We start from the raw sequence: 15,237 nt of genomic DNA, 5'->3' as shown, positions 1-15,237 counted from the left end.
TGGTAAAATTATGAAGAGAAATAAAATCATTGAAACAATTTTTTTTTTAACTTTCGCGGTAAACGCAGCTGGCTAGTTAGAACGTGGTGTAACCAGCAGATGGTAAATTTATCTTTTTTTCCGACCGAGCAAAAGCGGGAAATTTTGAGGAATTTGAAATTAAAAATTTGGATTTAATTTTTTTATTGTCCAATAAACCCTAAAATTATGACGGAAACTCACGGAAATATGGAGTGGTGATTTCATTGTTTATTATTTCACCTGTAGGTTCGAGCTATAAATTTTTCACAACTGAAGACGAGCAGCCTAGTGTCCTCTATAGTTGAACTCATACAGCTAATTCTATGTTAGCACGCGGTGTAATGTGAGAAAAACACGTTTCTAACCCCAAACTTTGTGTTGACATGTGAACACCCCGTTTATGTTATTAATTTTTGATTTATTAAAGATAACGAAAATATAATGGTCGAGGGCGAAGTAAAAGAAGTGATTGTTCAAGTTCAAGGGTCTACGGGAGAAGATAATAATGGCAAAACAGTTGGTAAATTGATTAAAGGCAAGCCAAAGTCAGGAAGAGTATGGAAAGAGCCCAGGCAGAGGTAATTATTATTATCTTTTGAAAACCTGAAGAGAGAGGTCATTGAAATGTACTTTAAAACTTTGTCCTGGTTATTCATTAATTTGGAAGAACAATGCACCTGAAGGAATTACCTAACGGAAAAATGACAATTTTCTGATTTGCTTTTCAATAGAAGTTTTTAATCGTTAAAATAGAAAATCTGGATTTTTCGAGGCACATCATCAGCTTATAATTGAAAAATAACAACTCATAATTTAACATTGTGATTGTTAGCCTGTGTATATATGGGACAAAGCGTAACATTCAATTAAATTGCAAGTTTGAAATTTCGTTGGAAAGATATGTTATTCATTTCACTTTACAAATTAATCATCAATTAGTTAAAATATAAAGGAATAATGAGCAGAATAACCATACAAAAGAGCACTGCTAATTCATAAACAAAGTCTATACTGTATGTAATTTGAAAAGTTAAACTCTGTCGAATTTGAATTATCAGATTTTCTTCAATCATTAAAACACGAGGACTTCGAATTTCCCACGAAAAGAAACAAAAGCTTCGTGATGATTTGAAGAGAGTGAAAGAACAATCTCGAGCGATAATTGAACAGAAGAAAGCCGAGAAAGAAGCGAAGAAGCAGAGGAGAATCGAGAATTTGAAACGAGCAGAAGAGAATCGTAAAAAAAGTGAAATTGTTCAAGTTGTAAGTGTTAAACATTATTTTTTTAATTTGCTTTACATTAAAAAATGTTATCACAATGAACTGTTGATCTTATACCATACCAATTGAATATCAGCGTTCAATAATATTTTTTTTTCTTTACAGATCAAGAATACAGCAAAAATAAAACGAATGAAAAAGAAACAGCTACGTATGATCGAAAAGAGAGACACAGTTAACGCACAGTGAACATTATAAATAAACATTTACACATATGTAAGACAGTATGACGCTTATTTTTTATGCAAAACATCTCTCCAATGACATTTTTAGAAATTTGTTCTGAATCTATGAATGTTAAAAAATTAAGAAAATTAAATTCAATCAAATCCACCATTAACTCACTAATAATTCCCTCAGAATTTCCTCACGGCCAGTAAAAATGTTTGTAAATTAATCGTTCCATTTTAATGTTACAACAGAACAATTAGCGATTTTTTTTGTAATACTTATTTCCCACCGGATCTTCAATGAAAACGATAAAATGGGTTTAGTGTTCTCTTTCCTTGGAATTTTCGATTTGTAATCCTAGCTTAGTTTGTTAATTAATAGTTTCGTTACTGAAAACGATCGTGAATATAAAAATCAACAGTCAGTCAACAAAGTGCGGAATTTCCTCTAAGCTAAAGGCACTTATACACCTCCACTTTTTCTGATCTCGTCGGCGTCAGTGCGTTTTTTGACGAATGCTCTGAGTTCGGATCCCATTGTGTGGATATCGTGGTTGGGACCCATTCCCCAGATCGCCTTAACCCACTTAGGGAGGTACCCCTGGCAATGAGGGCTCATCAATCGCTCGTCTACGAGTAGAATGGCCCCCCAGTCATTGATATGTCTGATGCACCTTCCCAATGCCTGATTGAGAGCTCTGTACGCCTGTATCGTATACCAGTCTCCGCCCTTCATCAATTTCTTCTCTCTACCCTGATCGTTGTACTGCATCTTCAGATCAACTGCAGGGTCCATACGAACCGCATAAGGAATACCGACCGTGATAACAGCTCTTGCCTCATTATCACTGAAGTCAATCCCTTCCGCGACTTTCCCTCTAAAAACCGCAAAAAGGAGAGCTCCAGTGCGTTGATTATTCTCACCGTCGGGGTTCTCTGTGAGATCTTTAATAGTATGTCTGTAGTTCTTCATTACCTCATTGAGTTCTACATTGCCTCTAGGCTCTCTAAATACAACCTTGACTCTCTTCAGCCGATCTAGACTTCCATTCTCCTGCATTCGTTTGAATATTGTATTCAGGAGTGAGTACGAGGGAAGGAAGCATAGAATTCCGAATGGCACGGACTCACAAATTTCCAGAATGACTTTTCCAAGTTCATCCTGAAAGTTCCACTGGCTGGTGTTCGAATATACGGCCTTCAGGCTGACTCCCTGGGGTCCTTGGGGAACTACTCTGATGTGTACATTGTCCCTGGAGATGACGTGCTGATTTTGTAAAATCTGTTTGAAAGTCGTGCCAAGCTCGCTGGCGAAGGAAACGATTGGGGCGAGAGTGCCTGATGCTAGGATGATGGATCGTGCTGATTGAGCTAGGGACGAGAAGATAACTCCTGGATTCATGCAAAGACACTCGAGAGTTCTGATTGTCTCGGGCTGAACACCAGAGGATTCCATCTCTGCTCGCCTTCTTTCGGGAACCCATTCTGTTGCTTCCTTCACAAAAACTCGGAAGTCGTTGCAGTAATCTTTCGATCGAAGCATTTCTATAGTGAATTGACACCTCTCGAGGATTTTAACTGAGGACATGGAAAGGGTAACACCAAATCTAGCCCCTGCAGCTACTTCTTCACGTACTTGAATTTGGTGGTCCACCGCTTGGGTGACTGCTGTCAAAAATCGTAGTGTCATATTTTCGGAGATGCCGAATGAGTTGAGAATTTCTTGAAAATCAGCACCAGTCCACACTGTGCTGTAAAGAGGGCCATTAGAATTTTGTTCACGTTTCCTCAGGTTGGGCATGGTTTCGATGAGTGCCTTCAACTGTGAGCAGACGTAGTAGCATACTTCTACAAACGGAGGCTCGTCCCCCATAAACTTGGTGAAGTGTTTGTGGCACTCTTGACAGTCCTCCATCACTGCCTGCATCTCGGCCGCGGTGTAAGAAGAACTACCGGAGTCTCTGCAAATGTCCTCGATGTTGTGAGCCTCGTCCAAGATTACAATATTGTCCTTGACATTTATTTGCATCTGGAAGATATACATGATCAGATGTGATTGATTTTTTTTACTTTGAAGTTATATGTTTAGAATCACTGGGAATGCAGAACATTGGGTCTAGGGGAGATTGGAATTCGTGAGGCGATTTACGATTAACGATCAGTAATTTCGATTGACTATTTTTTCAGTATACGTTTGTCAATAAATGATGAAAATTCCACGAGATATTACTAGTGGAAGAAAACTTACAACTTTGCGGATCGAAGGATCGATCACATAATTGTATGGGCAGAGAATGAGGTCTGCTTCCACCATGAGGTTCCTCGCCGCAAAGTACGGACAGCATCCACGCTCATTACCCAACTTTACGATGTCTTCGATGTCAAAGGGTATTGAAAAGTTCATTGCTGCGAGAGAATCATAATGCGATATCTCGTGTTTGTTTGACTCGTTGTAATAAGCACACCGAGTTTTCTGCAAAATATAATTCATAATAGAAAAAGTTAATGATGTACTAAAAAAATAACAAATAAAGGTAAGAAAGTTTAATACTGTTCACCAATAAAGAATACATCCATCAAATCGAAATAATGGGCAAACGGTTTACGTCTTCGCGTTTTTCTCTAGATTGTCCTCATATTTTTCATAAATGATGTATAGGATAAATACCAATTCCTGAAAAAGGTGCTCACAACCTCTAATATATAGTTTAGGATGTAGTAAATAATGAAATGTGAGCTTGCGATGTTTGTAACAGATTAATCCGTAAATTTGTTCGACAATTTCTGTGTTACATAATTTCTGGAATATTCCACTATATAAAATGAAAGTTTCGTGAGAACATTTCTTACTTGATTCAAACAATTAATTTGAAGTTCGGGTTGATTGTTATTTGAAAGCTATCTCGCTTGTTGGGTTGTAAAACACATCACAGTTGCAGTTACAGTTTAAAATTCTTTAGAAAAAGCTAATGTTTCAATGTATTTTTCAAAAAATTAACTCGTCTACTGAATAACTCCAATTTTACTACTAATTAATAATACTAACGAACTTCGGAAAAGTTTTCCATTTCTTTGCAAATTTTCTATACTTCTTTGGTCAGATTTGAGTTTGAAATATTTTTTACACTAAAGCTTATTTTACTCTATCTTCTTTCCGATTTTCAAAATAGAACTTCAATAATGATCAGTTGCAAATAATTAATTATTCACTTTATGATAGAAGCCGGTGTCTTGTAAAACTTCCGCATCTTATTAACTTTCTAATGGGAATTAATTTTTGTTGTCGTAGAATTAGCAATGAAGTAAATATTGAAAGGAGGTGTTTGAGGATAGACCAGACGAGTAAAAATTGCTAGTCAATGGAATACCTTTAAAGGATCCAAAAGCTCGTTACACATCTCTGTCTTGTTTCTATCACTCGTTTGAATACATGTGAAATCTCTGCTGCTGAGGATCGTCATCTTTGTGTCTCGATATGCTGTCCTTCGTAACTCATTTGTGACCTGAGATATTTGTCGATGTGTTCTTGAGCCATAAAAAATTTTGGGAACAGGTTTTGGAGGTTCCCTTTTTGCATCGGTGCGACTTTTATCATATAAACCATGTTCCTGGCCTTTGTGGCTCGCGCTGTCATTTTCTAAGAATACAGCAATATTTAGAGTGATTTTAGATTGAATATTGGATGCAAGTAAGTGCATAAAACGTACCTAGAAATGAAGGTTGAAATGCCGTTTGTATATAGGCGTCCATTTGGATGCGGTAATTTGCTGGAACAAATAAGAAGATCAGATGAGTAATTTATGTGTAATTGCAGTGAAGAAACTAACAGTTTTTATAACACCATCAAGAGTTGGCTGAGGAGAAAATATACATCAGCCAAATTTGGATATTCATAATATTGTTTTGAATTTCTAGTGAAGCAATACCCTACAAAAAATAATAAATCATGCTCGTCTCAACCCTTTTTAACAAAAGAGATGACAACTTTTTAAAGCTCTGAAAATCCCCAAAATATCTGAGTGCATATGCCCTTTGTTTGTTGAACCAGGGGAGACCACTCCAAATATGGATCGCTCGTGTTTTCTAAACAATTCAAGGGAGCGTCTTCAAAAACTCGAAACCAAAACAGAAAAAAAAGAGAAGGGGTTACACGTGAGAAATGGTGGATGAAGCGTCAAAACACACTCGAGGGAGATTGAATGGACATTTATACCGAAAATCCATTGAGCGGCATCAATGGCGCTGGCAAGAAACCGAGAGGCCTAATCCAGCCAAGTGGTAGGCCACGTTATGTCTGTATTCTTCATTCTCTCATTGGGATAACACGATGGGCATTTATGTACTGCTTCGAGGTCCTCTCAATTTCTTTCCATTCTTCTCTCTACAAACGAGAAAAACGTCGAGAGAATGGGCCTGTGCCCTGAGCGCATTTGTTTGGAGCTCAAGGAAAGTCAGAGAGAGCCACGAATCATCTTCAATGACGTGTACTGCTCCGATTAAACGGTTGAATTCTGGATGTTTGTGTTATAATCGGCTTCCGAATAGGATGACAAAGGTAGAAATATTTCGTTTGAATTGTGGACATTGGAGAATTCTGTTTCAAGTGTCCTCAAAGCCCATAGGTAATTCCATCAAATAATAGTATTTTAGTTAGCTAATTGAGAGTCCGTGGATTTTGAAGTGTCATTGGATGAAAACAAAATAATCAAACGAAATTTCATTCCAATGGAACCTTGCTAATCGTTTCCATATTTTGTTTTCAATTCTTGGTTAATGAATCGAGTACATAAATCAATCCCTCTTCGCCAATCTAGGAATCGTCGACCCCTAGCCATCCACATTAAATTAAACTCATTTCACTTATTATAAGTATTAATTTTCGATTTTTCAAAATTGGTTGTTACACGATGACTGAAAAATGCTGTGAATCCAATAACTGAAGTCGTTAATAATTTGTTGGAAAGTCTTGCGACCCAGTTGGAAGATAGAGATGATAGGGATAATCGTTATCTTGATATATTTGAAAAATTACAACCATTTTTCTTGTTTTTTAAATTAAAAAATTCAATCATATCTTAAAACATTTGTTTTCATGACCCTAAGCTGAAGTTGAAAGATGATTAGGATATCGTTTGAAATAAGTTGAAGATTCTATCGTTCTTTCTGTGCAGTTTACACATACAATTTCTAATTATTGAACGGTGTCCACGCGATTCTCTAACTATATTAGGGATAGAGCCGTTCAGATCTTTTTTCTTCCACAGATGACTTAATCCGAAAGATTTAGTAGTGCAGACGTCAATGACATCAAAGACTATATAGGGGAGGAGACATTGATGAAATTTAATTAAACGACTAAAGCTGAAATCCAACATGAAAACGATTAAAAACCATGGAATGAATGGGGGTTCCACATGTGCAGCATTATCGATGTTCCAAATGCTTCAGTTGGAGTTTATTGGTAAGAAGGCAATGAAGGGTAGTGAATAGTTGAACGCTATTTGGAGGCAGGCATTTTGTGAAGGACCATTTGGACATGGTGGACTCAACGATAAAATCTAGTGACAGGAGGGTGAGTGCGACAGAGTGACTAAGATAAGGAGCAGAGGGGATGGGGTGGGTTTTTTCTCTGACAACCCCAGGGTGGAAAGGGGACCAATCGGAGTACGGATGTTGAGGGTGTTGGTTGCTTGGCAACCAAACACACCCAACACCCGAGGGGAGAAAACCCCCTATGGGGATTCGCATCCTCTGTAGATACAGTCAGCTACGAAAGTCATCGCACCTCTAGCACGACCAAGATTTAACTCATTGACTGTTGATACACAACAGTATTTCTCGGCAGGTATTTTATTATAACATAAATATATATTTGTTGTATTTTTCATATACAATCTTTCTTTTTTTATTATATTCTTCTGCTGATAATTATTATTTTGCTTCAAAATCAAAATATTCTAATGGTTTAAATTTACGTTTTAGATCTTTTTCGATATATCGATGCATTATAATTCAAAAATGCTATTTTTATACCACATCTATACACCCGTATGTGCGTAAATGTAAACAATTTTTTTAAGATTGCGCTTGAATTATCTTTCAGCTTAAAAAATTCTGATCAACTTAACGTCATGTTCTTTGACTGAAAATTTAGTTTGCATAGATTCCATGCAGAATTCCAATCACCCTCATAATTGCAATTTAGCAGCGATAATTCATCTTTAATGATGACGATGATACTCACGGAAATTAATCGTTGATTGTCAAAATTTCATCGATTAATGTCATTTGATAGCAGCTCGGCGTGTAACTGTGAAATCCGGGTTCGGTTCCTCGCGTGGCGCATCTAAATTCTATTTCTCTAAATTATAATCCTATTTGTCTTTTTTTATTTAGTTAATGACTTGTTAGCGAGTAATTATTATTAATACTATTATTGTACTCTGTATGTACAGTCATCTACGATTAATGACTTTAATTTTTTACAGTGACAGAATATCTCGTTGAGATTTCAATGGGTTTGAGTCAATTTTTGTGTGTGAATCCCTTGTGCCCCTTGTGGTGTTCAGTTATTTTAGTGAAATGTTTGCCAATTACTTTCCAGCGAATAAAAAAAATAAAAACTCCAACACCACAGATCGGAAAATCAATATATAAATATTAAAATAAAATAAATAGAGAGAAAACTAGAGAAGGGCATGATTGTGAAAATCCCGCCTCCAATAATTGGAAGCGCGCAGAGGGAGCGACAAGGATTATGTTGATGTTGGTTACTATGTTGTTTTGCTGATAAATTAGTCATTTCTATTCATACTGTTGATTGAAGCATTTGAATGCACAGTTAGCCAAATGCAGTTAGCTAATTTTGGAGAAGAGGAACAATGGTTATGCTTATAACATGCTTGGCTTCCGAAATTCACAAAATAGCATGAGATACGAGCCTCAAATGCAAAACATGATATTTACATTTTTAGCGCTTTGCGGAATACTGCACCAGCCAGGCCTCCGACACGAGTCTCGGGTCACGATGACTCCAGGGAGAAAAAAAATTCACAACGTAGAAAGAAAGATTGATAAAATCTGGAAGATTGTCGTGCCTTGAATTCATGCTCCCTCAATGACGAAAACAGTCGCTGTTTTAGATTGTTGTACGAAAAACTTCTTCGAATTCCTCCATTTTTTTTCTTCAATTTTAAAAACTGACTGTTTTACTTCTACAATTTTTTCGTTCTTCCCAAAATAAATATGTAGCATTGAACTTACTTGACATTAAAAAACAAACAATACTTATACAAAAAAAGGGATTAAGTTGAAGTGAAAAATGAAAAATTATGATTATATTTGTTATTTAAGGAGGGGAGATGAATTCAAGCATGATAGATTTTTAGAATTTACTTTCACGTTTTTTGCTTCAAGATTTTTTTCTCAGTGCAAGGACTGCCGGAAGTTGAATTCTTTGCCTGCCAGCATCGGTTTCGTTTGAGCAGTATTCATTTTTCAGACGAATAATAATTGGAATAAATCTAGTTAATTTAAGCAATGATATTCGAAGTTGGGAAAAAAATAAAATAGGATGCTTATAAACATCTGTGCAAGTAAATTTTCATCCTGAAAAATACTCGTAAGCTGCCTGGAGAAGGTCAATGGTTTCAAAGAGTCCACACGAAGTTTTCTCACTGATCTAAGAAGAAAGTTGTCAAAAATTATGAAAGCTTGTACGGAATTGGGTTGAATTATCTCTTTCCTTCGCGTATTGTTCAAGTTCTATTGAATTTACTGGAACAGAATTTTCGATGGAATCGTTGACCAAATAATTTGAGGATTAGAAATCCATTACAAGCATTCTCGTTGATTAGTCACATGGATTCTTCAACTGATGGTATTTTCCCATATTGAATATCGATGTTGACTGTTCCCAATAATTGATGTTGTACCTCAGCTGACTGGCTTTGAATATTTGTCCCTTTCGTTGTCAGAGAACAATGGAATTGCATGAAAATTACATCAGAAAAACCTTCATTGCAGCCATTATTGATGATCAGAAAGCTTCTACCTGTAAACGAAGTTCTATCATGCATCCCGGCTGGACCAATAATTAGATACGAAAGCACTCTATCATCGACCTCTCTCCGCTCCCTTTCAGACAGATTGCAACCAAACGGCGATTTTAAAAAATCTACCTCTACTTTACAAGCGATGAATACAGTCTTCAACATTTTCCTGACGCTAGCAAAGGAGGGGCACTTTGTGCTGATATGTGTCGTCGATGCTTTAGTAATTTTTAATAAAAATAATCATGGTTTTATGATATTTTTATTTCCTCAGAGTGGGAAAAATAATATTTATGAAGTGTAGGATTTAAGTTCTCTAAGAACTTGACTGAAAATATTTAGAATCTTAATTTTAAAGTTCCAGTGAGACCTTTGAAAGCTTCAACTTGGGACTGCTAAAAGTACAAACTTGCAATAATCCAAAGTATCAATTTAAGACTGGAATTTTGCACTTAAGACGTTGCAATTTCTGGACAGGATGACAAAAATGTCAATGATAAGATCATTCTTTAAATAAAATTTTAGGCAGTACATCTAAATTTGATCAGTATCGTCGTCATTATTAGTGATAAGTTAGTGTTACGATATCACAAATATAATGATTTGTTTTGAACAACTAATGTTTTGAAACTGCAAAAAATTTTAAATGTAAAATATATTACTGACCCTCAAAATGGTTTCAGGTATTTTCTAATTGAACAAGTTTACACATTCACATAAAGGCAACATAAATTTAGTCCTTGGAATGAGGTTAATAAAGTTGAGCCTCGGAGACACTTAGGGCTAGAAAATGGGTTAGATGGTGAAACTATTGAAGATGATAACATGCAGAGTATAATGACTCCAGAGAGATGATGGAGATTGTGGATGAAGTGACTGGGAGGGGTTGAAGCAGAAAAGGAGAGGATTGGTGGCAGGAGTTAACGTTAATTACGCGTCGACGAAAGAACATGAGGAAGAAAATCGCAGAGGATAAAGTTCCTCCTGTCTAGTGAGTTACTAAAGGGCTTTACCTGGGCAACATATGTGATGATGGTTAAAAGGGTAAGGGCAGACAGACACATGAACGATGAGAGAAAGAGGGATGATGCTGATGTTATTGGCATGGTGGTGTTGAGGCGGCCATCTTGGCCCCTGTACCAAGTAAAGGGAGAATCCAGGAATGCCCTGTCCTTGTTCCTATCAAGTGACACTCGCTTGGGGTGAATCGAGAGAAGGGAGAGGTGGTGAGGGAATAAAGAGGAGTATAAGGGAAGTGGGAGAACGGGGGTCGCCAACCTAACCTGGTCCGACACCGCCCTGGGCCACCCTTTCAACCAAGCTCGAATGATAGAGGGTCCCGGGGGTTGCTCTGGTCGTCATGGCGACCTAACTCGTTGCCCAACCCCTACAGCCTCCCGGCGCCAATTCGTCTTCGCTTTCCCACGTATGTTCACTCTACCCAGCCGAACGGAAAACATGTATCTGTTTTTTCCCTCTCAGTTTTAGGGCTTTGTTTTCAGGGGTTTTGAGGAGTTCGTGGCCTTAAATCATCCTCGGTTTATCCCTTTTCAAATTCAACATTCTCTGCTCAAATTCTCAAATGGTATTCAAAATAAAAATCATTCATTTTTATAAATTGAATCAGGCATAGGGAACGGGAGTCAACTTCCGAAAAGAATTTACCTGACATAGAATTCTTTCACCCCTCCGTGTTTTTAAAAATTCATATAGGAGAACTTGAATAAAAATTTTGGGTCTCAAGAGATTTATAATTATTTCTCAAATCATCACCTGAATTCTTTGTGATTTCCAACGATTATCGTACGTATTATCGTCTTTCGAATTGTTTAGTCTATCGGAAAGAATGTCTTTTTCAAAAATAACTCAGAGTTAATAATTGTCAGTTGCCATTGTAATTTCCATTTGCGCTGAAATGCATGGAAAGAGTTGACTTTGTTAAATTTATCTATCCAAGCATGGGTTTTGTTCCCAATGACAAGTGTTATTCCATTTCACATCAAACTATCTACGTATATTAGTCAATAGTAAAATTACGTTTGAGACAACAACAATCGTGTGCGGTCCACAACGTGTAAAATCTTTTGGAGATCACTGGCGCGTTATGGATAACGTTGAACCCATTTATGCGAATGACCAGACGTCACAAAATACATGTGACCACCTGTAGAAACGTAGGACGATCGGGCATAGTAACAAGAGTAGAATACTATGACCTAATTCACAGATGAACAGATGATCATTAAAACGATAAAATTCACATAGCTTGTACCAAAGCCGTGAACGTGCTGCTGCTGAGTACACTTCGTGGCATACGCTAGTGCCCATAGATGCGCCCATATACTGGTGAACTCTCCTCTCTGATCTCCAGAGTTGGGTAACCAGAACCCGCCAGTATTTTACCCAGTTACTTACACGATGCAAAAATATAATTCACGAACGAAATTTTTGTGTTTTTGGAACGTTGTGTGGATAATCGAGAATAATATGGAATCTCGTTGACAGGAGAGCTGAGCTACGGTGTTATGCGCAAGTCCTGTAAGGGTCAAACGGCGCAATGAGAGGATCACCGTGAGGATCAAACTGAAAACTCACACGGATACGAGCCACAACCATAAAGGCGAGAAGGTACGATCACACGTTTTTTAATAATTTTGAGGGTCGAATAAAAAGACGATGCGATTGTCGCAAGGTACGACCCTTCTGACGTTTACTCCTCAGGAGACAGGACATTTACGAGATATCAGGAGCCAAGTGATAAGACGACATAAAATCGACTCATCTCTGCGTCGAATTTTCGAGTCATATCTCCGAATCTAACGAAGAGATAGTGAAATTATTGTTATAACCTTTATTGTAGTAGCCAATTGTCTCTACAAAAAAGGTCATAATAAAAAAACATTCATCAAGAACTGGTCCACAGTCAAGGTTGAACTGAAAGGTTCCCTACTAGTTAAAGTACCAGTATTCTGTTGCGAACCGTAGAAAACCGCGGTTTTCAGGGATTAGGCAAATCCTATCGGCAAAGGCCAAACGTCGAAACGATCAAACACTTGATGAAGCAGAGCAATTTCGAATAATTATAAGTTTCCCTCAGTTATAAGGGCCAACCAAGAAGGAACTTGGAACTTGTCAACCTGTCAACGTTGGAGTCACTGGTGAGGTAGGATCGTTGCGACGTTTGACCTTTGCGAGTGACAAACCTCGTGACCTTTGTCTCTAGAGTATGCTACGATGTTAATGCATTAAATGTGTTTTTTTTTTGTTTATAAATAACTTAATTCCAGGCAAGAGTAATAGCAGTTGAGCATTTTTTTTGCTTGAGATATCGGCAGATGTTAAACAAGCGTTGTTGCTTACACCACATACAGTAACAAAACCCATTTCATAATGCCTCTCGATTCTTCGTGGTCCAATGAATTGGAATATGTTACGCAATATTATTTTGTTACGTTCGGTCGCACCCAATTCTAAGGGATTATAAAAGACTGGCCCCTGACAATGGGTGCGGAAAACCGGAAACTCGGTGCTATGCAGGTAACGTCTTTACAAACTAAAATGCCTCTCAGATAATTTACAACTAACCGCGAATGAGTTGTTAAGCCTTATGAATTTGCTGAAAAATCGAGGGCCAAGAAGAGAAGCCGATCATTTGGACAGCATCTCATTTCAATCGTCATTTATCGTTCAACGCTTTCCATTAATGACATATATCCCCTCCCCCCTCTCTTCGTTCTCATTGTACCGCTGGGTTCAAAAGATTTACGTTTTTATTTTCGAAGCATTATATTTTTTCGTTGAGGAGTTTGAAAGATTATGGGCCCTGTCAGAGGGCTAATAACTGAGTCTGCGGTACATACACACATCTGATACCATATAAAAAGAGGAGGGGTAGGGTCGCTTTACAATCGTTCGGTATTAAATACTAATCGTAATGGTGAATAACAAAGAGAGAATAACTAGTACGTCGCCTTTTTCTCATTTTCGACACATAATGGATTTCAAAATGCGATGCGGGATCTTCAAAGAGAACTACCGGTGTTCAAGCAGCACCGACAAACGTGCAATAGTGAATGCAAAAACACCAATGAAAAAGAAAAAAGTAGGAAATACGATTTTTGAGAAAAATTTTAATTCAATTTCTTTTTAAGTTATGAAGAATTTGCCAATATATTTTGGTATGGCTGCGCCATTTTCAATCTATTGTAATATCTCAGATGACGAACAAAAGTGGTAAAATACACATATTTTTAACAATGAATAATTCTTATAGGTGGAAACATTGAATATACCATAATCCGTTGGTTTTGTTCATTGCATTGAATAAAATTAAAAGTTTTCATTGATTAATTGGGGGAATAAACTGTTTTTTTCCCAATAGAAAACCGCGTGAATGCGAGGATATGTATGCGACTGGGGAGGTAGCCAGGAAATGGTAGAAAGGAAGGGGAGTGATGATACCGTAAATCTGCCCTCGTTGGACCAATACCCATTTATCCCCCGTGGGAGTAAACGATACCGAATTTCGCGTTTCTCTTTCCCGCCGGGATTGACAGGGATGCTCGGGATATGTCGTCCCTCGTGAGACTCGGTAATGAAACCGTTTTCGCCACCCTCACTTCAGAGAATTCATCATCCCTCGCCATGAGCCATGTCTACTTCACCACGCATCACAAACTTCGGGTCTAATATACACGAGAAATTATTCAACTCCATTTTTAACTCATGAACATTCTAATTGTTCTCAGGTATTTTACACTGTTATGGTAAAATTAAAACTTCATGGACAGCTTAATGGTCATTTCCAGGAGAGCTACAGTCAATGTGGGAGAGGGGGAGGCAATCACGAAATTTCATGTTTCACTGGAATATCAACATATCTACGAATTTTCCACAACCACAGTGAGAGAACTCATTACCTCGTTCCATTCGTCAATCAACATATGAATCACTAAATAATTGTAAATTGAAATATACATTTATCTAAATTTCCTGATTTCCCTTGATTTTCATTTAGGAAAGGGGTGAAGTGTTTACCGTTTTCATGAATTTTGTCAGTAAATTGTGAGCCTTCATTATAAAATAAAGGATCACAACTCGATGGTCCTAGAATTAAATTTGGAAATTTTTGGGGGTAAATAATTATAAGAGGGTTAAAGCGGATGTAAAGTTTAGAAAAAATTATTTTTACCGATTTCTTAATTTTTAAAACCATCCACTATAAGTAGGTGAAAGTTTCGTCGAAAGTTCAAGAGCATCTAACAATTATTGTTCATATATTATTTGTTAGCATCAGTTGGCTCATCGATAAGGATAATTGATGCATTTTGAATATCCACAAAAAAATATCGTTTCAATATTTGGAAGGTTTTAAAATTTGTTTAAGGATCAACTTAGGTTTTGGAAGAACTTAATTTCAGATGACGAAGTCTGTAATTTAAATTTGGAAGATTCGGAAAGCACAATTGAGTGAGTTCATTGAGCACCTCCAATGAACATTTAACAATCGAAATCCAGACGTTTCAAAATCTCAACTCAAAACAATCAAAATTCCATAAGATAGCAATGATTTATGTTTTCATAAGTATGGTTTTTAATTAAATGTATCGAATTATCTAATCTATGCATTTTTTATTTACTTTTTCGTATTTCTGACAATTGAAGCAAAATCTTAATTTTTTCTAGCAGCAGGAAGGCGAGAATTCCATAATTAT

The 15,237-nt window shown here is 37.0% G+C and overlaps 2 protein-coding genes across 4 annotated transcripts in view; one reads left to right on the top strand and one right to left on the bottom strand.

Moving 5' to 3' along the window:
* Positions 1-360: 360 nt before the first annotated feature.
* On the top strand, positions 361-1,635 carry LOC135168166 (coiled-coil domain-containing protein 86). Its single transcript, XM_064132105.1, has 3 exons — positions 361-599; positions 1,080-1,284; positions 1,408-1,635. The coding sequence occupies exons 1-3, from the start codon at positions 463-465 to the stop codon at positions 1,489-1,491; spliced, it is 426 nt and encodes a 141-aa protein (XP_063988175.1). The 5' UTR covers positions 361-462; the 3' UTR covers positions 1,492-1,635.
* The window catches only part of LOC135168163 (Fanconi anemia group J protein homolog), a 63,063-nt gene continuing 49,108 nt past the window's right edge, over positions 1,283-15,237 (bottom strand). For all 3 annotated transcript variants that reach the window (XM_064132099.1, XM_064132098.1, XM_064132097.1), the window contains exons 4-7: positions 5,180-5,239; positions 4,841-5,109; positions 3,721-3,945; positions 1,283-3,501 (exon numbers count right to left, since the gene is read on the bottom strand). In XM_064132099.1, coding sequence (XP_063988169.1) covers positions 1,936-3,501; positions 3,721-3,945; positions 4,841-5,109; positions 5,180-5,239 — 2,120 coding nt within the window. In that variant the 3' untranslated portion in view covers positions 1,283-1,935. The remainder of the gene's footprint in view (positions 3,502-3,720; positions 3,946-4,840; positions 5,110-5,179; positions 5,240-15,237) is intronic.

The sequence above is a fragment of the Diachasmimorpha longicaudata genome, chromosome 12, assembly GCF_034640455.1.
Source record: "Diachasmimorpha longicaudata isolate KC_UGA_2023 chromosome 12, iyDiaLong2, whole genome shotgun sequence".
Classification (NCBI taxonomy): Eukaryota; Metazoa; Arthropoda; class Insecta; order Hymenoptera; family Braconidae; genus Diachasmimorpha; species Diachasmimorpha longicaudata.
This window is presented reverse-complemented; position numbering and strand designations above follow the sequence as displayed.

Coding starts and splice junctions, on each gene's coding strand:
- LOC135168166 (XM_064132105.1), top strand. CDS start 463: ATGGTCGAGGGCGAAGTAAAAGAAGTGATTGTTCAAGTTCAAGGGTCT. Junction 600..1,079: donor TGGAAAGAGCCCAGGCAGAG/GTAATTATTATT, acceptor TTGAATTATCAG/ATTTTCTTCAATCATTAAAA. Junction 1,285..1,407: donor AAAGTGAAATTGTTCAAGTT/GTAAGTGTTAAA, acceptor TTTTCTTTACAG/ATCAAGAATACAGCAAAAAT.